We start from the raw sequence: 27285 nt of genomic DNA on the forward strand, positions 1-27285 counted from the left end.
TATTTTGTTTTTCTTTTCTTATCCTTTTTTTTTTTTGGTTTTTTTATTCCGTCGTAACTCAAAATCCCACTTATCCTACCTTATCAGTAGCTTTGCATAGAAGAATTGTACATTACTACATTTTTCACGTTCAGAATTATTGCGAGAAAACTGCTTTTTTATGATAAGGCAAATTCTTTTAGAATCAGTCCCTCATGGAAATTTTTCAGATGTTTAGAGATAAGCCTTGTACATCTAGATATGCATTCACATGATAGAAAAACATAACAATTTTAAATGTATTCTTGCTGATTCTGAGATGAAATGATAACATGGGATCATGATCAATGAATCTATTATTATGTAAAATATGGCAAGTTCATAAAAAGGCTTATGTGTCTTCTAAAGATAGATGGCTAGAATTTCATCATCTCACTTAACTGAGACTGCATCTGGTATAACATTTACGTGAAATTTATATCACAGTATTTAACATAAAGTTTGTATAAAAGCTTCACCCCGCCTGATCTGAGGTAAATATTTCTTTCATCAGTTGGGCATTTCCAACCACCGTTTAGGGTTTTCCATTAAAATGTTGTCAATCATCTCCTGCGAGATACCTCTGATTTTCATTTTTGGCACTACATTGTTTAAAATGTGGGCATAACCATGTCCTCCAAAAGAGACCTAGTAGTAAAATAGAAAGGAATACATATTATTTTTATGTTTCCACTGGCAATGACCTTTAAAAACAATTTTAAAGAAGAAAGAGAGAAATAAAAAGTTGATGAGAAGATAAATAAGAAGGAAATTTTCACTCACTTGCTGAGTAATTTATATCTGGATGCACTTTAGTTGCTCTCAGTGATGACTACATGTCGACCATTTACAATAATGACCCATTAGTTAGATAAATATAGCTTTGATCTTATTTTAAACTTCTTTTATTGTCAGGGGAATTTTGATGGGGAGTGAAATGAATAAAACAAATTTTGTTACAAATAGATAAAACCTGTGCTTTTTCATGACCATATGAACTCAAATCTTGCACTGTTGAGCGTATTTTTTAAAGAGTTCTTCAGCCAAGCAAGCAGGGATTTTCAAGATTCTGTGAAAACAAGTTAGTTGCAATGAGCGTATTGATTACCCGACAGGGTAGAATAATATAGCCTTCAGATTTTGAAGGAGTGGAAAAACAACAAACAGAGCAGAAAAATTCATGAAAATATTCCCTAAGAGCAAAAAAATACTAATCTTTTTAAAAACCACTGTAACAAGAATAATAGAAGGTGAATAATACGTTGAGATACGTAATTTACATAATTTACTCACATAATGGGTTATATTACAATGCCGAGGCCTTTCGGTTTCACAGTATCATCATAAAGGCACCTCTTATCAGTAGACAAACAAAATAATTTTAACTACAAAGACATGATTTAAAACAATAATGAAGGAGTTAGAAGTAAAATACGAGGTCAATCATTTAACCAAAACAAAGAGGCTAGGTATGGTATTCTTTCAAATTATGCCTTTGTAGTTAAAATTGTTTGGTTTGTTTACCTATAAGTGGTGCCTTGATAATGGTTCTGTAAAACCGAAAGGCCTCGGCATTGTAATGTAACCCACTATGTGAGTAAATTATATAAATTATGTATCACTGCGGATTGGCTCACCTTCTATTATTTTTAATATCTAATGCTATTCAGCCCAGCATGTTTCAATACACTGTAACAAAGCTTCATGCCTTAATAAGTGCTTAAAAGAAACCCATAAATGACAAAAAAAAGGCCTGGAAAATGAATGATAAAAACTAACTATATTCGTTCGTAGCTGTCGAGTCTATCAAAAAGGTTATTACGCACTTACCAGTCGGTGTTTTGTATGAATATCATGTGATAAAAGTATTCTATCGCCTCGGCCTTCCTCTATGAGAGCCATTACTTTATTTATGCGCTGCCCATCTGACGGCATGTCTTGCTCTGGTGCTAGCTGATAGAATGAACACTCATTTCCAAACAAGTCAAACTGACAGTAGGTTTTGAGCCCTGCAAATTCCAACAAGTCCTCATTCTTGTGTAAAGTTCCTGGAAAAGTATGCAAGTTTAGTTACCGTTTTTAACTGGCATGATAAAAAACTGTTAAGGTGCTAGTCACTATAGTCCTTTTGAAGAACACTCGCGTGTGGCACTTCCAAAATTATTTCAGTCCAAATATTCATTACCATTCTCCGTTAAATTTGAAATGAGACAACAAACTCAAGGGTTCTGGACTTACTTTTTTCCTTTAGGTAGCATGATAAAAAAGGCTGAAATTAGACCAATTTATTGAAGCTAACATTCTGCATTTTTTTATTACATTGAAAAGATGGTTTAGAAAATATAAGTGAAGCTATAATATGACGAATTTTCAAAAAATCCTCCCAACATACTTTTACAAATCTAGGTACCATTCACACAACTCAACATTTCTACCAATCCCAATGAAATTCAGCATTGTTCAATTATTTGAGCTGGCTACAAAGACATCCTGTTACCAAAGTCAATTATATGGCTAGGATTTTCTTTTTTTCTATCCGTCGCATAATTTCTTAGAAAAAAAGTACTACCATCATTTTAATGATTATACATACTCGAACCCATGCCCCTTGCTGTGATTCGTAGGAGGAATATCTCGACAAGTCTTAAAAATGAATTTAATAGATTAGAAACTGCAACTCAACTGTCTAAATGAGACATGACTGTTTTGTCCACTTTTCCGCCGGCCTCCAAAAATATCCGGATGATTTCAAATGGAGCTTTTGGATTTCGATCTGGATGAAAAGTAACAGGACATTTCAGTGCTGCCTGGACTTGAGCAGTTGCTACAATTACTCGCTTTTCAAAATCTGAAATAATAAAGGCATTATTTATGAGTTAAACTGTAAATTTCTCGATAACTCTCTGTCTACTTGGATTTATTTTTCCTTTCCAGGAGGTAAAAAAAAAAAAAAAAAAAAAAAAAAAATTGAAAAATATCTGTTAAATAAAATTATCACACAACTTCTGGGAGTAGGAAGCATGAATTTTTTCACTCAATTGTCATCCAAGAATAATGTAAAATTTATGTAAACAGAAAAGGAAATTTGCACCAAAATATTGTTCATCATTCAAGGACTGTCTCAAAAGAAGATATCTATTTAGTTCAACTTCAAACTGTTATTAAATAACACTAAAATCTGTAGAGCTTGCATCAGTTAAGTTGACAATTGCTTTCTTTCTGTTTGCTAGAGTGTGTGTTGCAGTCGTCCAATAGCCATCGAAGATGGACCGCAAGTAACACCACCGCTGTGCACAGAAACGTAAATTGGTCTACTGTGTGTGTGATTATAAAAATTGAGCAACTGCCAACTTATCAAACGCAAGTTTTGAAAAGTTTCTGATTAGTTATATCTATACTCCCAGTTTTCTTACATAGTTTCATGTTACATAGTTCATAGTTACAGTTTTCATGGTAATATCTATTCAATTTGGTTCAATGTGAAAGAGGTTGTTTATTTTTGTGGATCATTACTTAATTTTCCAAGTGGCATGCAATGACACTTTAGAATAATGATCAGGCAAAATGGCATGCGCTCTGAAAGACAGAATTCAATTTTTTTAATAATTTCACACATATTTACCAGATATTGGCCAAGAGCTGCCGACCTCCCCAATAAAACCGCACTTAATAGTATTGTCATCAACACAGCCACTGTTAATTTCTTGGTAAATTAAATCGTGAATTTCTTCAGTTTTCATTTTCAGCGTTGAATCTGATTGTGCATACTTAACATAAAAACCTGAAATTAGTCAAACGGTGTTAGCTCCTGTTTGAATAGAAATTGGAAATAAGTAATTAAGTCATTGCAGTTAGAGATTTTAAAATTCGCATTACATATGCCCTTAGAGGCATATATTTTTGAAAAGGAATATTTGCACAAAGGTTGACCTCTTGTTATCTGTTTGGATTATAGGACCATCAGATTTGGGCTCCTTCTAGCTGATTGCCTGAGAATCAATGTTTTTTTCAAGCCTCCACATCAATTTAGCGACTTGGTAATTTGTACAGGATGTTTCTATCACTCAAGTTTAGGGGTCAATATTTACAACAAGGGCAGGCTGATTATGGACTTTAGTGCTGATGAAGATAAAAATTTTCCTTACTGTTTTTTTCAAGCCTCCACATCAATTTAGCGACTTGGTAATTTGTACAGGATGTTTCTATCACTCAAGTTTAGGGGTCAATATTTACAACAAGGGCAGGCTGATTATGGACTTTAGTGCTGATGAAGATAAAAATTTTCCTTACTTATCAATTTTGATAGAATTATTTCAAAATATTGTTAGGAACTTCGACTTTTAAAGTCAAGACCCCTTGTACCCCCAAATGACATGGGGAGGGCTTCCAGATGATGGACTTTGGATTCTGGTCAGCTCCCTATGCACCCCTGCAGTTCTTAACCTTGTCCAACCTTTACCGAGAAAAAAATCTGACACGGGTGGTCTAGATCACCCAGTAAAACGCAAATTTTACAATTGAATTTATTTTTTTCTTTTCCAAATTTTTCATTGAAAATTTTTTCTTTTCCGATTTTGTCATAGGTACTTCGTTTAACTAACTGTTATCACTCTTGGCAGGGCAATTATGGAATACCTACCTACAAGTTGAAGTGCTGATCAAATGAATTTTTTATCTATGAGGTCTATTTTTTAAGAACAAAAAAAATGTTCCTTACCTGTTCCAACAATTACATTTACACCTGTCTCCAAACTCACTTTTTTCAGGAGTTTTAAATCTCTGTGCAAGCCATGACAAGAATTCTCTACAATTGTTCCTCCTCCAAATTGCTTAAATAGACTGACATCCTTCATTACCGCTACATTCGAGTCTTCATCATTGAAAGTTACATTGTAAGGGCAGGAGTAGCTGAAAATGAATGAAAAGTGAATGCTGTTACCATCACAATAAAATTTAATTAGAAATGATAGCGCACTTTACTAAATCAAACTAATTTTGATGCTTTTTGACGTTAAAATTTTAATTCGTAGAACAAATGCTAGGTAAAAAAGTATTTCCCAGTTTTTTGAGTGAGAGAAAATTTCAGAGAGATAATTATTACCCATTGTGTAGAACTACTCATATATCGGCTAAGCCCACCTCATTTTATTGCTCAATAGGTATGTGTCTTCTAGAATACATGTGTAGTATTGGTTGAGTATCTCAGACTTGTCCTTGATTTTTAGATGGCTACTAAATCACTTACAAAACAAAGTAATAATGATACAAGGGTTCTTATCGATAAATGAATCGAAAGTTTTGGCGCTGAACTGACCTGAGAAACTAAGCTGTTGCAATATGTATCATTTTCCTACTAGTATTCTGATCCTGAAATACTAACCTGTAAAGGTAACCAAATATAGATTGAGAGCTACAGAGGGGGCCAATTTTGACAGCAACACCTGTATTACAGTGTAGCTCAGTAATGAATTAATAATGGAAAGTTGATAATTTACAGACAATGATTAGGTTCAAAAGAATATTGACAGCGAAGTGCAAAACTTGTATCTCCATTAATGGAGATACAAGTTTGAAACATTGCCATTGCAGTGTTTCAAAATTTCCATATCCCTTATTTAATATCCTTATTTAATATCTTTGAGTAGAAACTACCCAACTTTATGGCTTGAAATTTTTTCGGAGTATTCTGCTGGCAAAGAAGAAAAATCTGACGGGTTTCCAGGAAATTGCATTGACTAGTTCTCCATGTAAAAAAAAATAGAGTATAACGAGGAGTCTGCAACATCGCTAACAGAAGTACGTGGTTTTGCACTATGACCATCGATGTATAGAATCTGTAGTAATAACCTTCCTTATCATTATTAATCACGCCTAAAAATATGAATAATGCCATTTTTACTTGTACAAGATTGAGTGCTGCGGTCATGGTTTGGAGTAGGGGGAGGGGGAGGCAGATGCCATCTGGATATATATCTTCATTTTCTTTTATGGTAGTGTGTCATGCATACTTACGGATATTGGCGAACAAATCCAAGATTGCCCATAGAGATCGGTTGATCCAGATAAGACTTCACCACTTCTGGTGCTTTTATGTTAAAGCGGTCATATTTAATCGAAAAATGCTCATGAGTAAGAACCTTTCCAAGTTTAGATGATGCTATGGGTCCTAAAACTACGAACATAAGAAAATTGGTTTAACAAAGGATGTTTCAAAAAATAACTTCCCAACGCACAGTGATCTTGGTGAGCTCTCGAAATCTTTTTTTCCCTCTATCAACGAGATGATCTGTGTACCTTGGTGTCTCAGTTCATTTTAAACAATGCGACTGAATCAGCTCATGCATGCGCAGACTGCTACTATATCCATTTTCCAACAAGGCTCCAAAACTGTGCATTGTTACAGAACTGGTCTGATTAAAGGATGTGACCGCGAGAATCAAATATGTTTTCAATTGAGTCGGCTCCAGTGAAAACCGCAAATGTCCATTTTTCCTGTTATTAACCCTCTTTGGCATAGCGTTACGAATTCGTAACAATGTGTTTTCTGGGTTTTTAAAAATTAAATCTTGCCTCTGTGGCATGATTTTTCAAATTTTCATTAGTTTTTTCTTTTATGGAATACGTAACTGATTCCCTAAAATTTAAAATTATGAAAACAAATTTGGTGCCTACTCAATGTTTCTTATGCAAGCTACAAAAAAGATTAAGGTCCCTCAGAATCTGAAATCTAAAATTAATTAATACCATAGAGGGTTAAGAGGACTAGAATAAGTTATTATAGGTATTTTAATCACAGGAGTAAATTGAGTCTTGAGAGCCAATTATTGCAGTAATGGATTGTGGAAAAGGATTCTAATTTGTTTTAAGCTTTATTTCAATTTTGTATTATAATGGAGTAGGTTTTGCACTTGTTGAACATTTCGGAGTTACAAAGCTGTTCAATCCTATCCAAAAATGAAGAGGATTACTGAAATCTTTATATTTCATGGGGGGGAGGGGGGGGGGAGGAGGAAGGGAGTATTGCATTTTAGCACTGAAAGTGAGGGTGTATGATATTGAAATAGGTCATTGTGTCTCTGGATTATTGTAAGAGACTACCTACAGTCTATATGAGGTTTTACTTTTAGAACTTCAGTTGTGAGGAGATATAAATAGACCAATTAGACTCTTACCTGTTTCAACAGACATTCTACTTGCGTTATAGAGGAAAAAATTCAAGAAATGATTAGTAACTTCCTGAATCTGGCGAAGAGCAATTTGGAATGCACGGCAAAACACAGCAGCTAAAAAAGCTAAAACATAAGTTAGTGGATAACCTAACCAAGAATACTGGTCTGACACCAAGTCCAATGTAAACAGTCACTCTAAATTATGCAATCTTGTTGAGAACACATGTGAGGATTATTCACAGATAAGGCGGAGACAGGTTGAATGTGAATGAGCTCTCAAAAAGATAAACTTTTTGAGTGGCTGTGTTGCCAAGTTTTGAATTAAAACTCACTCGAAAGATAGGAAAATGGGAAAGGTGGAGAGGGGGGGGCTGAAATTTCTCAGAACATGACATAAAGGTCTAAAACTATTTTCAAATGAGGGGCTTGCAGGACAAGGCCAATGGGTGGAGTTTTGGAAAAAATTGAGATATAGATTTCAACTAAACCAGTATTAAGATATATTCTGAGTAAAGTTCACCATTAAAATCCAATTTTTAAGCATCGAAGAGTGAGCTTTAACTTTTTTTCAGCCATAAGGCGCCATGTCATTTCGAACACTTAAACACATATTTCTTAGAATAGCAAAAACTGCACTTATGCGCTTCGTCCTCCAAGCCCCTTAAATGTCAACCTGCTGATTTGGCCCGTAATATAATTCATTAATAGTACTTTTAAGAAGCTTGAGATTTGAGATCTATCTTTGATAAGTTTTTTTCCTGAAACCAAAGAAAAAACTACTTCTCTAACCCTTTCATACACTAGAGAACATGAAGATCAAGATATTATGATTCAAATTTACGTAATGTGGGTTTTCCAGCATTGTGAAGACTTTTAAGTCTAGTATCAGTAAAGGATCTGTAAGCCTGTGCACTGAATATGATGAAGAACTTTAAAGAAGTTATTTTCTATTCTTTCGCCAATGTAGTTTTTCTATCCAGATCTCGAGGATCTGTTTTCTTGTTTCTAGCGTTTGTCACCCACCGTGTTGAGTGAATAAATCTCTTTTTGTTCTCCGAAAGCGCGCCTTTTCATTTTCGCTACCTCACCTCACCAGAGCCTATTGGCTGCCCTCTGCGGGTTTTTCCTTTTTGAGGCCTTCAGCCGTTCGTCAGATTCTCTCATTTCAATGCTTAGTCGCAATTCTCTTTTCTTTGAAATCAGAAAGCCATTTTTCCATTTTTGAAATCAGAGAGATAAAACAAGTTTATGAGAAAATAAGAATTTTTCGTCTTAATAATTAGAGAAGCAAGAAAGCACTTTTTGTCAAGTTGAATAAAAAATTAGGATTTGAGTTTTAGCCAGAAAATACTTCTCAGCACCTCTGCAAAATATGTTATGAGCTATATCGTTCACTTTTGTGCGAGAAGAAGCATTCAATTGCACATTACAGTAGCGACATAGAACGAAAACAGTCTGTGGTGTCAGGTAATTTCAGAGTCCCCCTTTGCCGCTTCTTGCTGCCTAGCTTTCAGAGTGATAGAAAGGAACAGCAAACCTTGGTAGTTCCCGAGTTTCAAACTGCAAGATGGGTGCAGCAGCAGGGTTCTTTGCGCCGCATGGCATTTTAGATCATTGCCACTGTATGTTAGCATCACAGCAACATTTTTAACTGTTCTTTGAGCTACTCAGAAGAAACTTGAAGTCGAGGATACAGTTGTGTGAATTCAATATCATTCAATGCATGTATAAGACTAACAATAAGAATATATTCGTCTTTTTCAAATCAAAGCATTCCCACATTCTTCGAAGATAATTTTGGGTGAGTAAATTTAGCTACTGAATGTGCTATGTTTCATTGTTTTAAGTTCCAAGAGAAAAACTTGCTTGAGACAAGTTTACGAGGGTTTTTCTTGGCTTCGAACAAAAAGAGGTATATTCATTGTTGTTCAATGAAAAGCCATTACTGAACTTTGGGAAAAATTTATTTCATAGAAAAATAACAAAACTAAAAAACTACATTAAACTAGAGCGTCTGGCCAGAAAGTTTTTTCGTACTTTCGTCTATATGCGCCTTCTTTTCTGAGTGGCTTGGGTATGTACTTGCGTTCATGGCGGTTGATCCATGTATCATCCTTCATGGGGTTTTCACCTTTTTGGTAGAACTTGTGTCTTGCACTCATTGGCATTGTATCATTATCAATTCGATAGATCTTCTCCCATTCATAAATTTGTGGCACCCACCCATACTTGGGCGGACGTCGAATGAAATACTTATTATGTTTATCCAACCAGTTTCGCTTCTCGTCATCTTCGATACATTCGACGAGAGGCGTCTGTGGGTCCAAATATGGCTTCATTTGTACGCCTTCGCGTACTCGGCATTTGTTAAGGTAAAAAGAGAATAAGGTTTCCAATGCTTTCTCATTCCAGCCTGAAAAATAGAGAGAGGCATCAATGCAAAGACAGTAAATCACCCTTCTAAAATTTGAATTGCTGATTAGGAATTGCGAACAGAAGACTTGATTTTCAATTCCATTCGCTGATAGGAGCTTCAATGATCTATGAGATTAGGTGTAGGTCAGGCGTGTACTGAATTGCATACAAATTTAAGATCTTACCTTTCACTTTTCCATCCTCAATTGAATGATACAATTCCGTGGTTTTAAGTCCATAGCAAACATTTTGATGGGGATTCGTGTCTATATGGTCGTGGTAGAGGGTAGTAGTGTTTAGCTGGTACGCATAGAATGACCATAAACGACCATCTGTTATAACTGTTTGAGCAGTCAAGGGGTAAGTTGGATCATTGTAGGTTGAGAACCCTGCAATAAAAATAAGTAAAAAAAGTTAATTAAGCGATAGGGGTAGAGAGTCGAGATTGCGCTTGAGATATAGCATAGCTTCAATCGCTGTCTCTCTTCATTGGTAATATCTTAAGAGTTTTTTTTTGTTTTTTTTGATTAATTTATTTTTAGTTATTTCTCTCTCAAGTTATGGAGGTTCACTGTACAAATTATTCTTGTAGTCGTATATACTTGATTTCATATTATTTTGATAGAAGATTATGTAGTTTCCAGATTCTATGGGCCAACGGTTTTTTTGGCGAGACTCTGGAGTTCATCCAAAAAAATTAAGTCTCAGTGATGGCAAATGAATAGTAAAATTGGATAAACATGAACCTAGGTTTGTTATTTCTCAGATTTTTTAATGGACAGCCATTAGAGTAGGAACATGGTTGCACAAAATATCGGAAAATATTGCTTCGTTTTCAAAATATTCATGGAATATTTCATGAGAAAATAATTGATAATACTTGATACAAAATCAGAGGAGGAGAACAGAACAGAACAAACAGAAGGCTGAAGGGAGCTGTTGAGGTCCAAGGGCCCATTCTTCGTCGCATCTTTTTACATGTACAAGCATAATAGATTGAAAATCTAGAATGGTCCCTTGGATCTTAACACAATCTACCTCCATACAGTCATAAGTATAGGCTTGGCATCGTTGACATCACAGTGAACGCTTATGAGATCTTAGGAAGTAGTGTTCTCATCAATTTAGATATTTGATACACTGCCATTTAATATTACGAAGCTTTCCCTAGATACCTACTAATATAATTATATTTCTATCCACCATATAAGCTTGTTCTATTGCAGAAGCCATTTCATAACCTAAATGAATTTTTGCCTGATATTTATCTGTGGAGTTACTGACCAACAGCTCATAAACCAGATTCCAATAATGTCGAATTAGATAAAAGGATCATCTAAAATGTTTACTGTAGAGACTTACATAAGAAAAACTACAATAGCCATACTTATGGCTTACATACATGTAGGTATGAGTTTTTTTTTTTTTCTTCTTCTTTTTTTTAAATAACAATCATAACATTGGTGAATTGCAGTGAGGCTCAGGAAAATGGTTACCTTGATAGCATGCTTGACCAAGTAGCCAACTGTAAGAAGCCAAAATTGCTTGGGCATGAAGTGCTTCATCATGCTCTACACCAAAGTTAGGTGGTCTACCTAGCATGTGGTTCCTTCTGTGGTAAGATAGAAATCCGAATTCATGCCGGTCATTGGCGAAGAATCCTGGTGAAAAAGAATAGATAGAACATAAATACTGGAACAAATCAATTACTCTACTCCAAGAGTGTTAAAAAGATGTAGAAATCTAATATAGCTTTGAATTACATTGTACGGATAAAAAATTCCACAAGAAGCCATGTTTGTTCAAACAAATATAGTGTGTTAAACATGTTGCACTCTCATCAATAGAAATTTTTTTTAAAAAAAAAAATTAATCTCTAACTCAATCTTGCGTCTCTGTTGTCGCTGATCATATCGTTAGTAATTGCGGTTTAAGTTGCAGAAGTTCCACGCATTAGGTCTACAACAAGCCTATGGCCATGGGCTGAATGGCCGATAACTGAAAAAGTCCTCCCCTGCAGTACGGTTGAGCCTTTGATCAACATATACTAGAGTCTACACCAAATAAGATTATGCACTCTCAGAAAGCAACAGGAGATTCACCATCTTGATTTTTCTATTTACTTTCAATACTGAGATGAAGAGAGCTAATTTTATGTCACACTCTATATTAGTAAGCTTTCTTGGTGCAGAATTTAGTACAGGCAGCTCTAGCGCAGTATTCTTAGAAGAGTACACCATGGAGAGAGGAGGCATCTCTGAAAATTTTATAAAAAATAGGGTTTTTAACCTCTGTTGGTGCTGTGGAAAGGTATCTTTTAGCAAAATAATTTTTGTTTTCTCTTCATGTACTATGAGAGGGACATCTGATATTAGAGGGCTTTTTAAAAATAAAAACTACAGCAGTGACAGACATTTCATCACAACTGACACTACTTCAGTCAAGATCCATCCATATAGGTCAGTCATTCCCGAAACCAAAATGAGAACCTTCTGCGCATGACGTCAGCATTACTGCCGCGAAAACCAGAAATGTCGGAAACAATGCTTTTCTTTTGGGAAAGAGCAAATTTTTCTTGAAACTTTCTGAGTGGTGAAAAGAACGTTTAGATATTAGCGTCCAGGGTTTAAATTCAGCTGAATTTGCGCTTTTAAATAATTAAATGATTTTTGAAGTCAGCGATGTAACAGGCCATCTAGTGGTATAGGTTTGCGTGTAAAAAGGCTGATGCAGAGTAAACTGTAAAAATGAAAGAAGACAAATTCAGCAAAATCGAAACCCTGGATGCTGATGTCTAAACGTTTCTTTCGACACTCAGAAAGTTTCAAAGGATTTAAAAGTAAGAAATTTAAATGACTCGTTGAGAAAAGTTGCTCTCTCCCGTAAGAAAAGCATTGTTTCCGACTTTTCTGGTTTTTGCGGCAGTAATGCTGACGTCACGAGCCAATGGAAAAGGGCTTACCCCGAGCGGGGAAATCTGCGCAATGACTGACCTATAAGGATGGATCTTGACTTCAGTTGCAGAGTGGTATTCACATACTGACTGTTATGAATGTAAGCTATAAAATTATTTCTTCGGTGTTCCAGTGTACAAACTGAAACAATTATTGCATTCATAAAGAAGTCCTTGGTGTGGAGAATCCATTGCAGATGTACCATTTTAGTGTAAATGCGTACTATTTAGATTTTCGAACTGTTTTGAGATTTTACTTTATCCAGTTCTGATTTATTTCCTTGATTGAATGAGAGAAAAAATTCAGCTTACCAGGAATATTGAGACCATATTGCCGTTTGATTTCCAAGCCATGTGTTATTCGTGGATCATATTTGTATGAAGGAATTTCAAATGTTCTCTCAGTAGGAGTTTTGTCCCCTGCAGCTATTTCAGTTGGTTTCTGGCTAGGTTTTTCTCCGTCTTTCTCTGAATGAGGAACTTCTTCAACTGGTTTCACTGCTGTATCCTCTATGGTGGGTCCAGGGAAGGGAGCAATTGGGTCCAAAGGAAATCGACTACGCACAGCTAGGACCGGGGATCCAATGTATTGTATCCAGCGATCCATTGGGTCATCTAGGTTGTCATTTGATCGCTCCCAGAATTTATTGAGATACCTTTGGTACCACTTGTCCTCTTCGCTGGGATAGAAACCTCCAACGCACCAAAATGCTTCATGCCGTGGCTCAAAGTCTACCTGCAGGCAGAAATGGCTTTTTGAACAAATACTTAGACCAAAAATTTAATTGATTTTGCTGACTTCCTCCGAATGGAATTGTTATAAATTAGTTTTTAATTAACACATAAAGAACAAGAGTAAGAAAACCTAGAGTTCTTAAAATTTTTGTGAATTTTAATAACTGTTGCTCCAAAACTGCTAGCTGAAATCATGAGATATATTTTTATTAGTTCTATTTCAGGAGGTTGGAAAATATTCTAAAACCAAGTACTTACTCTGATCATGGTAATAAAATAATTAAAAGTAAGTAAGTACAACAGTAACAAATGGACAACTTGAAGTAATGTACATACTATCTATATCTCAGAGTGCACAGTTATGAAAGCTTCTAAGAAAAATGTTCCATGTGGTCATACTATTTCTATGAACATTTGCAAGTGTTTTGAAGATTTACTGAATAAAATGATTTCAGTAAGTTTTGAGAGAACGATAAAAATTGGTCTGGTTTAACACTGGGTCTGTTGCATGCAAGAGATACAGTCAAATAAATCTACTTCAGGCAGGTAAAATTGCACAAAAATCATGTAGGGCACGTCGAAAAAGTCTGAAATCCATTCCTTAGAGTGCAATCTGTATAGTTCATGAAACGCTTTCTCAAGTTTCTTGCACCTGCAGACAGTTTTCTCAGTCACCGTCGACCAATTTCTGATGTACCTGATGTAATTTTCCAGCAAAGTTACATTGAGAAAATGTATTTAGTTGGCTGTATCTTTTGCCAGCAACTGACGCCACAAATCGCTCAAATCCATAGATCTACCTCGCAATGGGCCTGAATGTTACAATGCACACGAATTTGCACAAAAACTTACCAACAGATCCACAAGATGAGGTACGTGAGGTGCAAAATTTGATAAGATACATCGGTTGATTTGCTCGATGAGTGCTTTGCCATAAAGCTCGTTCAACCTCATCTCCGTCAAATCTAACGGGTCTTCAACCAAGAGAAATTTATGATTTCTGTGACACAGCTCAAACACAATGATTTTCTCCAATTGATCTTTAACAGTTTTCATGACTTGTTGCAATGTTTCACTTGGTAGAGGGACCGGTAAGCTATCCACTTCAATCATTCTGGTTCTGGTGATGTGTTGTGCAAAGGGAAGAAAGTCATACGGGAGATTACCTTCATTCACCATCACTGAGTCCCATCCCCAATAGCGTGGAACATTCAGAGCTAAAAGCTTCTCTTCAACTGTCGGTACTTTCTTCAACTTGTCAGCACCAGACTCAATTAATCGCTTCGTTACTGCTTTGGGTTCCAAAGAGTATATTGGTGGGTAGTTCGGTGTCGATGTGTACTCACTGCTGGTGGTGCTCCGAAGTCTGGAGGTCGGCGCACTGAGTTGAGAGCAAGGCACATGTTTTAGGGAAATAAGCTTCGAGAAATAATGTTTGCTTAACATTTTGAAGGAGGTCGAAATTGGATTAATGTTTCAGAATAATTATACAACACTATTTCGCCCTATTTTCGCCCCACACACACACACCACATTATCAATGCATAATTCACGGTTTCAGATATATAAACATAACCTCATTTCTCCAAGAGAACCGGTTTTGAGTTTTCGTTGGCCCACAGTCAGCAAATCAATATCTTTCAAACATCTCTGGCCTTGCGAATTTCTTGTTTCCTGATAACATATATCTAATTAAGTTAATCTACTCTTGAATACCTCTAAAATGGTGCTCCTTCAGTTTCTCAATCTGTATTCGAACTATTAGTGATCGGTTTTCAATGATAACCTCTCGTATATTATTCAGAACGTGTGTGTAATCGTGACAGTTACCGCAGCCTAAGCTCATGTTTTGGTTGTACTCAGAGTACTGCTGTTCTTGTGATTTAGTTACTTACACAAAAACTTTCCGGCCCCATGAGAATGTCAAAGAATAAACTCAACCTTACCCTGCCAGCTGGGGCAATAGAACCTCCATCTACCACTCCGTCAGCCCCTCCGTCAGCGACTGTTAATGAGTATTCCGAGTAAGCCTTCCACATTTGTGTTTACTTAGTCTCTCTTTAGTTTTGCAAAATTTTAACATATACACGCTTAGTTAGGAACTGAGCCCGCTGAATCTCAAACTTCTCATAGTTTGAATCTCATATGAGTGTTATCAATGTATATTGGCACTCACGATCGCCCAGGCAGCACAAACATATTTTGAAACCTCCCAGACTTAAATTGAACGCAGCTGTCACAACAATGTCAATTCTTGAAATACTTAGCCTGGCTCCCACTTTACATGAATTCTCACTTATTTCCATAAAGTAGTCAATATCTATAAGATAAGCCAGTTAGCTTCACCTGAAAATGAGCAAATCAGAAAACACTGGTTTGTTGAAAGTAGATTCTAAATGTAGTATTTAGACTAGACTGAAGGCAATTCTCGAAATGTGCATTGATTTTCTTTGACAAGTAACTGACAATGAATTGTTTGTTTAAGACCCAGCAAATTAATACTTGTTTCTGTTCAGAGTTTCAAACAGACTAGTGCATAGGTACAAATTAGTTAAGAGAGTTTGAACACCCGGATAAGTAAAGTCTACCACTCGGATAGTTGGTCAAAGTGAATGATCCGTTTGACGAACTACAGCTAATCAGTCCCTAACATTATCTAACCTAACTGGAGGACGATCCATGCACTAAATTACAGCCGAACACTCAGTTCAGATCAACTTTGCAGGATGTTCTTGAGATCAAAAATGATGTGCAATTTTTTCATTTTCAAATTTCTCTCTCAAAAAAGTTTGAAGTACAAGTCGAGTCTCAGGATTTCAAAGACCAGCATTCTTTCTTGTTCCTTATTTTTTGCTTGGAAAAATTGAGGCAAAGGATAAGAGAACTTTTTTGTCTTCTACTGAGTAGCATTTGGGAGGTTTGAGTCCGGCAGGTGTTGCTTTGTAGGAGGTGTCGTCAGCTAAGTTGTCACTGATTACTTTCCGTGTATAATATCACTTCTCTTAAGTGACAGATACATAAATTTTATAATCCTTTCAACCTGATTAAGGATAATAAATCAAAAGTAACAAAACAAACGGGAAATTAAGGTAACAAACTGTGAGCTAAATAAAGGAAGCCGAATTTATAAAATTGAAACTCACCAGAAATAATTAAAATTGCCGACACCTTTTGGGGTTCCCGGCCCCTTCTTGAGTCGCAATTTAGCCTCAAAGAAGGGGCCGGGGAGCCCTAAAATGCATCAGTAATTTTAATTATTTTTGTGAGTTTGAGTTTTTTAGTTTCGGCTTCCTCTATTTCATGATTAAGGATAGTTTTCTGGAAATACTGTGACATGATTTACTCATACTTTGCTTACAGGAAGAGCAGCATGATGGGTAAGACAAGCATTGAGGCCCTTCAAGCCAGGCTGGAAGAACTGGGCATGGATGCAGTGCAACGAAAACGGTTAGAAACCTTCTTATGTCAAAAGGAACAAATTGGAAAGGAGCTCACTGATGCTGACTTCGAAAAATTAGGAGAATTGGGCACAGGCAACGGTGGAGTTGTTGTCAAAGTGCGTCACAAGTCATCGGACTTAATCATGGCTCGAAAGGTATTTTTAGTTTCTCAAAGCTCCAAACCTTCTCTTTTGTCTGTTGGAAACAGTTTCAGGTCGATAATTTTGGATCCAATATTTCATAAAGTATTTTGATGGTTGAAGCTTCCAGATTTGCAAAGTCTTTGTTCAGAACTAATATATACATAAACTCCAGTATGTATCACTGTAGTAGATGTTTTAATTTATCATACTTTTCGAATAACGTATCTCTAATGATAGAAAATCCTTTATCTTTTGTTTATGATTAATCTCAATATTTCTACAAGATTCAGTCGTCTAAATGCGATTTATTGACATGTGCAACTAATTTATTGACACTAATTATGTACAATGGCTCTCCTAAAAGTCTTTGTTGCCAATTTTAGTGTGAGGGCGCAAATGAAGGCAACATAATGCAAGTTGTATAACCTTAAAGATCCTCAACTTCCTAATGTGACCTTATTGGAAATATTTAGTCAATTTGCTGGTTTACTAGAATCTCTAGGCAACATCTTGAAATGTTGATAACAATGGAAAATAAAGTAACTCGAACTAAAGCTAAAAAGGATTGAGCAGTTGTTGGGAGACGATGATAAAGATGGTATCGATGGTTGCCTTGCCCGGCAACTCCAGAACTAGACAACAGTGCTGCCATGTAGCAAGATCCTTAACTAAAGGAGGGCTACCAATAAACGTGTCCCTGGAAGCACTGGAAAATTTTCAGGGAAGCAGGAAAAATATTTGAAAATTTAAATTTTAGTAGGTCTTCTATTACAGTAATTTTACATAGTTCTTAAGTATTAAAATTAAAATTATTCTTCCTCATCTGATGACCTTCCTGTCTCTTAATTTTTCAAAATATTTTTGCTGAATTCTTAAATTCATAACGCGAGGTATTGTTTCCACTTGATCAGAATTGTCTTTTTAAAATCTTCTCTTATTAGAGAATTGAGAAGCTTTTGGGCAGCATTATTTAAATCGTGCATTGAGTTGAAATGTAGCTCTCTCAAACTTTCTTATAACTCTAGAAGGTGTAATAGAATATAAGTAATCACAGAAAGCTAAGTTCGAGCTCCTAAGAGCTTGGGGAATCAACGCAAAGGAAAATTTGCGGACAGAATTTTAGGCTCAACCAACCCATTGCCTTTGTCCTTCTCTCTGCAAAATTTTGAGTTTTACTCGCGGTACATTCAATAATTTTCACTATTCCACCTTATGTTGAAAGTCTTCATGGAAATTTGTAAGAATACACATAAGGACAATTAACTCTAAATCTTTTGGCTTCCATGTTTTCTAGAACTTGAGTGGGTATATCACCAAGTATTTTTTCTACTCGCAAGTTATTTACTTTTTCTTTAATTCTGTAGTTAACATAATTTTTCCTTTATTGTAAGCTTATTTTGAATTTCATAATTACAGTTAATTCATCTAGAAGTGAAACCTGCGATAAAGAAACAAATCATCCGAGAGTTAAAAGTCCTTCATGATTGCAACTTTGCCCACATTGTGGGATTCTATGGAGCATTTTACAGGTACTTTTTTCTCTGAAACTCTAGCTCTAGTAATAATCGTAATGAAACTTTAAAAAGCCTCATCACTGCCGTAACCGGGCACATTAGTACACTGATTCACTTAATCCTCCTGAGACTATAATATTCACTGATCAGTTTATTCACTAAACGAAACTTGAAATACAATTACTTTTGAAAATAAATCTATTTATGATTTTTGCAGTGTGATCATGAGTTTGGAAGAAAAAAATCCCTCAACATGTTTAATTAAATAGCTGAATAATACTGACACACTGCTCAATCAAATTCTTAATATCCATTCTTAGCTCAAGAATAAAATGGGTTTTTTTTTGGTTTTTTTTTTCTCCTAATTTTGTTGGATTGTGATGCTCAGTCTGAACTTATAGCGACCTTAATTTTCAGTGATGGAGAAATCAGTATTTGTATGGAATACATGGATGGTGGCTCCTTAGATCTTATCCTAAAGAAAGCTGGACGCATTCCTGAATCCATCCTTGGTATTATAACGCACGCTGTAAGTTATGTTCCATCCATCTCATTTTCAAAAATCCCATGACAGAAGGATCTTTCTTTTAGAACGATAAAGAACCATTGATAACTGACTTCTTTTATAGAGGATGACAGAAAAGAAACAAAAACATGGGTAAACAAGGGTACAATTTTAAAAAAAAACACTAACAGGATCTTTTGAGCTGGCACAGGCTGATTTCCAACAGAAAAAACCATTAAAATAATTCAAATTTGGATGGCGACCTGATTCTAGTTGTTACCACTCAACCTCTGGAATATGGTATAGAAAAAGTTGACACAATTTTTAGAACATTTTGCCGAATTCCAATGACTATGTGATAACGAACTGAATATGAATGCCCCTTCATTTTTAATTAGTTTCTTTTTTTTTTTTTTTTTTTTTTTTTTTTTTTTTTTTTTTTTTTTTTGGCAGTTGAAAATGAGCTTTTGATTTTAGCCTTTTCACCCATGTTTTTAGTTTTTATTCTATCTAGGTGTTTTTTATTTTCAAGTTTTGTAATTTGTACATTTTCTTTAATAAGAAGGAAATGTATTTCATGCAGGGTGCTTTAGTTATGCTATCTTATTTGATATCTATACTATAAGCTCCAAGACCTCCTAATTTTGCGAAACTGGTAACGCTTAGTTCCAGCGTTCTACCGGGCCGATTTTCATGATTTTTGCGGCTATCGGCGGGCGATTGTCTCTAGATAAGCCAACTCTTTTCAGATTTTCAAAATATGGCCCAGGTTTTTTTATATTACGTGGTAAAGTTGCGAATTCTCCCATTTAAACAATGTAAATTAATACTTTTTGTCATAGTTCGTTTGAGCGTTCTACCGGGCCGATTTCCATGATTTTTGCGTAAATCGACAGGTAATAGGCCCTAGATGAGCCCGCTGTAATCAGATTTTGGAAAAAGGACCCAGGTTTTTTTTAAAATCACGTTATAAAAGTGAGTGAGTTTAAAAAATGCTCCGGTACTGCTACCGCTATGCGCGGGAGGATGCGCAGTGGTCGAGGAGGTTGCGCAGTAGCTGTGTAGCCTGCGCATCAGCTCTACACTTATCTACACAAGATTCGCGCCGACGTACTCACGTCGAGCGGTGGCCGAGTCGTCTACGACGTCGAATTTGTCCACTTTGAATTCAATGTGGGTTCGATCCCCGACTTATGAAATCTTAATTAGGTATTACCTGACTATCATTGTTCATTGTTTTACTGCAATATTTCATCAAGCAGTCATTCCAAAACGCGTCCTTTTAATTTTAAAATAATTTTAAGTAAAGTTTAAAATTAAAGTATACCTCATATCGTAATTTTCTAGGGGAAAAATAAAACTAACACTGATAGGAGGGTAAAAGTAGGGCCGCGAAGCGGCCCATTGATGGCGCGGAGCGCCTTCAGGGGGTTGGGCCGCGTAGCGGCCAGGGGGCGTAGCCCCCTAGTACACACCATAAACAGGAGTAATAAGAATATTTATATAATTATAATTATATTTCAATTACATCTCTTAATCTGTGCACGGGAATAACTTCAGTATTGTCTTTTCATCTATTTGGGCATGCCACATTTAAGCACAAGCTACATAGGTTGCAGTTTAGGGCTGTAAATTTGGGGAGGGGGGGGGGCAGAAAAAAAATTTACTCAGTTTTCAAGAACTCTAGCAGAACTAAGAGAGAAACAAAAATAGGGTGCTGTGCTGCTGTAAATTGGGAAGTGGAAGAGTCCTGATGATGCCTAAAAGTTTGCCAAATAGTGTAATAGAAGGAGGGGTCTAAAAACAGGCACAACAAATTGGGCCTCGAAATTCACAAAAGGCATACCTTTTAGTCATGACTTCTCAAAGTTTCAAATCATAGCAGCAGCAAATATGTAAATCTGAATATGTATCTCCCACCACCAAGGTATTAATTCTATCCCTAAGGACAAGGGATGAAATCATTTTTGACGAGCATTACTGCGTTTATTCTTGAAACAAGTTCATTTTTGTACATCTCATTATTCATACTATTCAAAAAAAAAAAAAAACTCCAATAAATATACAGAGAGATTTCGACTGAAAATAAGTAATAAAAAATAGATGGTGAAACTCTCAAACAATGTACCTTGGCTTGCAATGTTGCACACTTTCTGTCATACTTATTTTAAAATGGAGAAGTAGTCAAAGTCAATTCTTAAAAACTTCCCTGATTTTTCTTCTTAGCACAAAGTAAATTCTGTGAGAACCTCCAAGAATGATGTTGATTTGTTCTCCTTTAAAAAATTAAGTAGGAACAGAGATCTCTAAACACTGGTAACAAGATACGTGGCTCGGGAGTTTCACTGTTGAAATGGAATTTTACCGAAAATCTGAGAAAAATAAGTGTAAGAAAGTATGATACATTCTCAGAAGCAGTCTTTTATGGTTAAATGTCATGAATATTGTATCAACATTTTACTTCAATCAGAGTTTTTAAGTGAAAGAAAATCGTAAAAAGTTACAAAGCAACATGTGCAAGATTATATGTTCCAATTTTTTTTTCAACATCAAGCGCTCAAAGCGATTTTCATTCCTGCTTTAGAAGTTGTGACTCGAGCATTTAAAACTTGCCATTCTTTTTGAAATCTTTTCATTTTTGATCTTTTTTTGTGTTTTGCAGGTTTTAAAGGGACTGAGTTACTTAAGGGAAAAGCATGATATAATTCACAGAGATGTGAAACCTAGTAACATATTAGTGAATAGCGGTGGAGAGATTAAAATCTGTGATTTTGGAGTTTCGGGTCAACTCATCGATTCAATGGCAAACTCATTCGTGGGAACAAGATCATATATGGCTGTAAGTATTTTAAGACACAAAAGCTAGAAAATAATGGAATCTAAGTCTTTGAAGATTTGTTTGTGTTTGTTTTTGTCCAACACACTGAAGTTTGAGCAAGCGGCTGCAGCAGCAAGCAAATTCTTGTCAATCTAAAGAGCAATTATCAAACCAGTTTTGCTGAAGCCCTAGTAAGACAATTACTGTGAACACCAAGATTCCAGCTTGACACAAGTTATTTAAACAGATTGATGGTGATTTTTTCATCATGCATTCAATTCTGTAAAAAATTGAAATAATCTAGATAGAGGGAAATGCTCATTCAAGTACAATTTGCTGTGCCAGGGATGGGACCAATCAGTCTAAATCCTTGATTGTTCGAAGCTAGTGTTGGTCTGAAGAGCATACCTCCTTGAGAAAAAATTGTGGTCAAATGAGAATTTTTCCTTTCATCATGAGAATCTCAATTTTACATTAATTTTCAACGGTTGATAACTGAATCATCATCTCTGTATCTAACAGACGTCTGTTTGTTCTATTTTCCTCTAATTCAATAATTTACAAACGGAAAAACTCCTTTGAACTTTTTTTTGTTTTCTTCTTCCTTCGTGCTTCTGGCTTATTCCGCTGGGTTTCCTTTTTATGTTTTTTGTTACAAATGAACAAGAAAAAAGATTTCGTCCCTGCTAACTCTTGTTGTTTTCTAATGAAGTGCATGTATTACAGCATGCAATGCAGTTAACATAAAAAGTTTTCAACCCTTACCGTTTCCTGATTTTTTTTTTTTTTTTTTTTATTTCAGCCTGAACGGTTGCAAGGTACACACTATTCAGTTCAAAGTGACATTTGGTCACTGGGCTTGTCCTTAGTTGAGATGGCAATTGGCATGTACCCCATCCCACCACCCGATGCAGATATGCTGGCGCAGATCTTCGGCTCGAAAGGAGGTGACACGTCCAGCCAACCATCCCCTAGTCAAGAGAACTGCAATGGTCCACAGCCACAGCCAATGGCAATCTTTGAGTTGCTGGACTACATAGTCAATGAGCCTCCACCACGGCTTCCTGAGGAGTATTTTTCAAAGGAATTCAGGGACTTTGTAGATCGCTGCTTAAAGAAAAATGCAGCTGAGCGCGCTGATTTAAAAACGCTCATGAGTCATGAGTGGATCAGTAAGTGCGAGGCGGATAATGTTGATTTTGCAGACTGGGTTTGTAAGACTGTCGGTATCGAGCCACCCAAAACACCCACCAAGAATAGTTCATCGTAATTGAGTTTCGAGGAACAGTAGCACCAGATTGTCCTGGTGGACTTCAGCAATTTAGGCTCAACTGAATTTTAAGAGGATATTTTCAACATTCTGTAGAATCCAAAGAGTATAACCTAGCATACATCAGCCCATGGAGGTCAGAAATTATTCCCTCTGTTGAAAGTTCTGTTTCATATGCCTGCCTGCCCAGTTCAGTTCTATGCAATAATCGGCACAGCTGGTAAATCAAGCCCTCAGTGTCATCTTAATGCCTAAATGTCCATAAGAATCATCACTTGTTTTTTGAGTTCAGTCCCAAAATGATACCTGAATTTTTTGAAAGTTTTATACAAAACCCATTGAAAATAATAAAGGGAATAATCCAGTCTCAGCGTTCATAGTTATAGCCATAAAAAATGGCAGCTATAAAGCAGAGTCAAGCAGCTAGGTCATTTTATCATTTAGAGGTTGATTTTTTCCATTGGACTCAGTTTGTTTTAATGAGCCAATATACCTACAAGTCAACTCTTAAATAATGGACAAAACATGTCTCTTGACTTTGCCCCCAGTCGTCTTCAGATTTCTATGGCGTTCACCGTAGAACCCCCTAACCATGAAAGAATTTAGCGTTTAAAAGGAATCAAAACGTTAGCGTGAGATCTCAGTTTCAATTCTGGGAACTCTTGTGAAAAATACTGGAAAAATAGAGGAATGTCCACCAAAAATCTGAAGTCTTAAGTGAACGCCTTATGATGTTGAAATTCATCATGGAGGAGTTTTATGTGGATATTAACACTTCTTAGCAATACTTTACCTGCAACATCAAGTCTGCAATCTCAGACATCACATTTAAAAACACCAAAAGGATTTCTCAGTTAATACTGAATGAGTACAAATGAAACAAGATCTATGATGGCTGAACGCATTTTTTTCCCTTTTTTTTCTTGTTTTCCTAATTAAATTTAGTTTAATTTCATTTGGGGAAAAAAAAAAAAAAAATTAACACAAAATTAAAGGTGGGGAGTGATATTGCCATGAAAATGTTTCCCTTTTTGGGGTAAACTCTCTCTCTAGAAATCACATGAGTCAATTTTGTTACAAAAAATCAATGCCTTGGCTCTTGCTGAAAGTTGGTGTACAGTGAGAATAGCCATCAGATGTACTTTTTTGTTTCAAATATTGTTCAGCTACTCCATTAAATCACTGGTATGCATTAAAAGTCGAAAAAAAATTGACAAAATACGTATAATAATATTCAAGCTAGATTATCACTAACCCTTTATTCTGGAAATAATTCAAAATTCATGAAAATGATACTATGTTGATAATGTGATGTTTATTCCCCATTCCCTGAGGTTCTCAAGTAAGAGGTTTTGCCATAAAGCTGATAACAATGTTTTCACGCTTTCAGAGTAAAATCTGTTCATATAGGTATTTAAATAATTTAAAGGATTTGAGCCATAACCAAGAATACATAAAAAAATAGTTTGGGATCTTGACAACGAAATCTAATTTTATGGACAATGAAGCATCCTCAGAATGTAGAAATTAAAAAAGTTCAGTGCAATGCAGATGAAGTTTAGTCTAATTCATGGTAATTTAAGCTTTGTGTCTCTTATGCTTTTGAATGTATTTGGAAGTGTGATTTCTATTATTTCTCATGAAAATTGATTGTTCAGAACAACCTCTTTTCGTGTGAAGCTAATGTAAGATGAAACTTGTTGCCCCACAAATATGTATAATTTAGGCCATGTTTTAATTTTTTATTTATTTATTTTATGCAATGTGTATCATCTCAATTATGAGGACACTTCTATGATCACAAAAAATCTTGTGTCTTAGAGGAACAGCATCTTAGACACAACACACACAGCAGCATTTCTGAGAAGTTGGGTTTTCTGGGTTAGTGAACAGCAATTCAAAAAGTTCTTGGCCCACCCATTTTTAAAACCCCTTTTCCCACAAAAATCTCAAAGTGATAACTTTTTTTGTCGCTCTGACCTCATAAATTGTTGCATTTATGTGAAAAAAACGTAAATTTCTCCCTGGTTTCTTAAAAAAAAACCTTATCATTTCTAAAACAAGTTCTTGGGGCCCTCCCTTAAGCACCAATCGTGGACACCCCCCCCCCCCTCCTCCCCCGGTTTCATGATCAAGAAGTTTTTCATCTCTTTTAGTAAGCCTGGCAAGAATTGATGAAGAGCTCAGCTGTTGAAGTGCTGGGTCACTTGCGACTTGTCAACTTGCGCTCACCAAAATCTGTGTCTAAGATGCTGTACTTTAAGTGGTAGAGAGGCCAGAGAAATATAACAAGGTTGAGAACTCGGCTCCATTGACCTGTCATCTTAACATTCGACTATACAAGTCCACAATTTCGTTAAATTCACTTATTTTGTACCTAAGTCTCCTTAAACCCTCTTTCAGGCAAAAATAAATATTAGCTATGTTTTTGTTGGTATTGTTGGCTGTTTAAAAATAGTCCCTGCCTTAATATCGAAGAAAGGAGGTCAATTTTCTCATTTCATCAATTACATTTTAATGTTGTGAATTTCCAGACTGAATGTCAATTTCCACTGTGAATTTCAAGATTTTTGTCTCCTTTCTGACAGTTTATTCACTGTATGAGCCCAAGTGAAATATCCTCAGAGCGGACCAATTTTGTCACCAATCCTACCTCAATTGCATCTGATATCCGATTAATTTTTTTTGTTTGTTTTTCTTGCTTTGATTTAATTGTTTCAAATTTTTGGTCACTAGCAGATTGAATCCTTTTGTAGATACTCATTTGTTACGTCATCAGATTATTCAAAAAAATTTGCAGCGAGTAAAATTGACCTCATCATTAGGCCTCATCAAGCAGCATATTAGGCGAGAAATTTGTTTTTTGTTGCTTTGCTAGTCTCACTCGATACTTAGCTCCACATTTTATAAAAAAGGGATGAAACTTTCTCCTCACTGACACGCTAAATAAATGAAAGAAACTCATAATCATGCCCAGTTTTCACAATATTTCGATCACATAAACTCTCTGTGCTTAATTATTGTGAGGTGTTTTAGAGGCGAAAAACAAATTGATTTCTCTGATCATATTAAAAAAGATATCTGATGTGATGTCAATTTTCTCCTCAGCTGGTTCAATCTGTGCGACTGAAAATAGGATGAAATTCTGTCATAATTCGCCAAATCTTTTTTATTTTTTTTTTGGTCGGGAACAAGTTAAATTTTAATCCTCTCCTTCCTAGCAACAGTGCATGCTAAAAGCCATCAGTGTCTCCACGTATAACTGGCTTACTATGATAAAAGTCTAAAGTGATTGGTGTTTGGAGAATCCCTCTCTGATGCTTTGACATGATGATGATGAAACTCTGAAGAAAAAAGCTCAGGCCATTCTGATGTGCTAAGCGCTAAGTAAGAGTAGAATGAAGTATAGGGACTCTCTTATCTCCTGTCGCTTTTAATAATTTTCATTCATCGAATGCCAACAGTTTGGTTTTATCAAATGTCATTCTATCCCGGTAATATTCAAAGGAAAATTTTACCGGTGCTCTCTCTAAAATTGTGTTTATTTTTTGTTGAATATTTTACTAAAAATGAAGGTAATATTTTAAAATTACCAGCAGGAAAAAATGTATTACTCACCCTCAGTTTGTTTGATTTTTTACGAGGTACCTACATGTCATCAGAATCACATTTTAAGTTGAAGTTATGGTTTATGCAAGCTCTCCAAGCAACAATTCAGTTTTGTCCAACCCAATCGATCCTGCCTTCTTATCATCATTTAATCAGATCGAAAGAGCTCTTGAATATAGTAGTAATTCGAGTCTTTGAGTCTGATGGTCCACTGTTTTGTTCTACAGTATTATCAATTCATAAGTTTCTGAGTCTTCTGCTGTGGTTATTAATGCATATAATCTTATTTGTGCTTTCAAAGGGCAACATATTTTTATTTTCTACTCTCAGAACCATTCAAAAAATAACTATACGTAAATATTTATAATTGTTATTCCTTTTATCATCTGCGTTAGGTACTTTGCATTTTGTTACGCACCAGAATTACTTCTCATACATTATAAAAAGTAATATCTTGCAAATTTGTCTAAATTCTAAGGATCTCTTACCTCTGCTCTTAGTGTGGATTGTTCTCCATCTTGTTCCATTCTGTTCAATATTTGGTACTTATGTTTCAAAAACTGTCATTTCTCTTCTAAGTGTAACAGCTTGAAAAATGTATGTGTCTCTGTTAAAAGATATTTTAAAAAATAAATGAAAAATGAAAAAAAGCGCCTCTTGTTTTTTGAAAGTTCTGTTTAATTCCCAACGGAGCAA

General features: G+C 35.6%; 3 protein-coding genes across 3 annotated transcripts; 1 reads left to right on the plus strand and 2 right to left on the minus strand.

The window, feature by feature from the left end:
* Positions 1–317: 317 nt before the first annotated feature.
* Positions 318–7397, minus strand: LOC109034102 (phosphotriesterase-related protein). The gene is made up of 7 exons (XM_019047047.2): positions 7191–7397; positions 6031–6190; positions 4736–4926; positions 3641–3799; positions 2702–2866; positions 1849–2066; positions 318–666 (listed from the first exon to the last, which is right to left on the minus strand). Exons 1-7 carry the CDS (start codon positions 7204–7206, stop codon positions 529–531), a joined length of 1047 nt encoding a protein of 348 aa, XP_018902592.1. The 5' UTR covers positions 7207–7397; the 3' UTR covers positions 318–528.
* A 1736-nt stretch (positions 7398–9133) lies between these two features.
* Positions 9134–14871, minus strand: mRpS30 (mitochondrial ribosomal protein S30). Its single transcript, XM_019047045.2, has 5 exons — positions 14143–14871; positions 12868–13291; positions 11099–11263; positions 9788–9991; positions 9134–9600 (listed from the first exon to the last, which is right to left on the minus strand). The coding sequence occupies exons 1-5, from the start codon at positions 14734–14736 to the stop codon at positions 9188–9190; spliced, it is 1800 nt and encodes a 599-aa protein (XP_018902590.2). The 5' UTR covers positions 14737–14871; the 3' UTR covers positions 9134–9187.
* A 76-nt stretch (positions 14872–14947) lies between these two features.
* Positions 14948–26631, plus strand: Dsor1 (mitogen-activated protein kinase kinase 1). The gene is made up of 6 exons (XM_019047046.2): positions 14948–15314; positions 16651–16885; positions 18290–18402; positions 18805–18916; positions 21555–21731; positions 22513–26631. The coding sequence occupies exons 1-6, from the start codon at positions 15205–15207 to the stop codon at positions 22978–22980; spliced, it is 1215 nt and encodes a 404-aa protein (XP_018902591.1). The 5' UTR covers positions 14948–15204; the 3' UTR covers positions 22981–26631.
* Positions 26632–27285: the final 654 nt, after the last annotated feature.

Source organism: Bemisia tabaci, chromosome 4, assembly GCF_918797505.1.
Source record: "Bemisia tabaci chromosome 4, PGI_BMITA_v3".
In the NCBI taxonomy this organism is placed as follows: Eukaryota; Metazoa; Arthropoda; class Insecta; order Hemiptera; family Aleyrodidae; genus Bemisia; species Bemisia tabaci.

What these genes read in the sequence shown, in the direction of transcription:
- LOC109034102 (XM_019047047.2), bottom strand. An exon ending in GGATTTGTTCGCCAATATCC is followed by an intron (nt 4,927 to 6,030) that starts GTAAGTATGCAT and finishes ATTCATTTTCAG; the next exon opens with CTACTCCTGCCCTTACAATG. An exon ending in TTCATACAAAACACCGACTG is followed by an intron (nt 667 to 1,848) that starts GTAAGTGCGTAA and finishes TTTTACTACTAG; the next exon opens with GTCTCTTTTGGAGGACATGG.
- mRpS30 (XM_019047045.2), bottom strand. Translation starts at nt 14,736, where the DNA reads ATGTTAAGCAAACATTATTTCTCGAAGCTTATTTCCCTAAAACATGTG. An exon ending in ATATGGTCTCAATATTCCTG is followed by an intron (nt 11,264 to 12,867) that starts GTAAGCTGAATT and finishes CTTTTTCACCAG; the next exon opens with GATTCTTCGCCAATGACCGG. An exon ending in TGGTCAAGCATGCTATCAAG is followed by an intron (nt 9,992 to 11,098) that starts GTAACCATTTTC and finishes TTTTTATTGCAG; the next exon opens with GGTTCTCAACCTACAATGAT.
- Dsor1 (XM_019047046.2), top strand. Translation starts at nt 15,205, where the DNA reads ATGAGAATGTCAAAGAATAAACTCAACCTTACCCTGCCAGCTGGGGCA. An exon ending in ACTTAATCATGGCTCGAAAG is followed by an intron (nt 16,886 to 18,289) that starts GTATTTTTAGTT and finishes TCATAATTACAG; the next exon opens with TTAATTCATCTAGAAGTGAA. An exon ending in GAACAAGATCATATATGGCT is followed by an intron (nt 21,732 to 22,512) that starts GTAAGTATTTTA and finishes TTTTTATTTCAG; the next exon opens with CCTGAACGGTTGCAAGGTAC.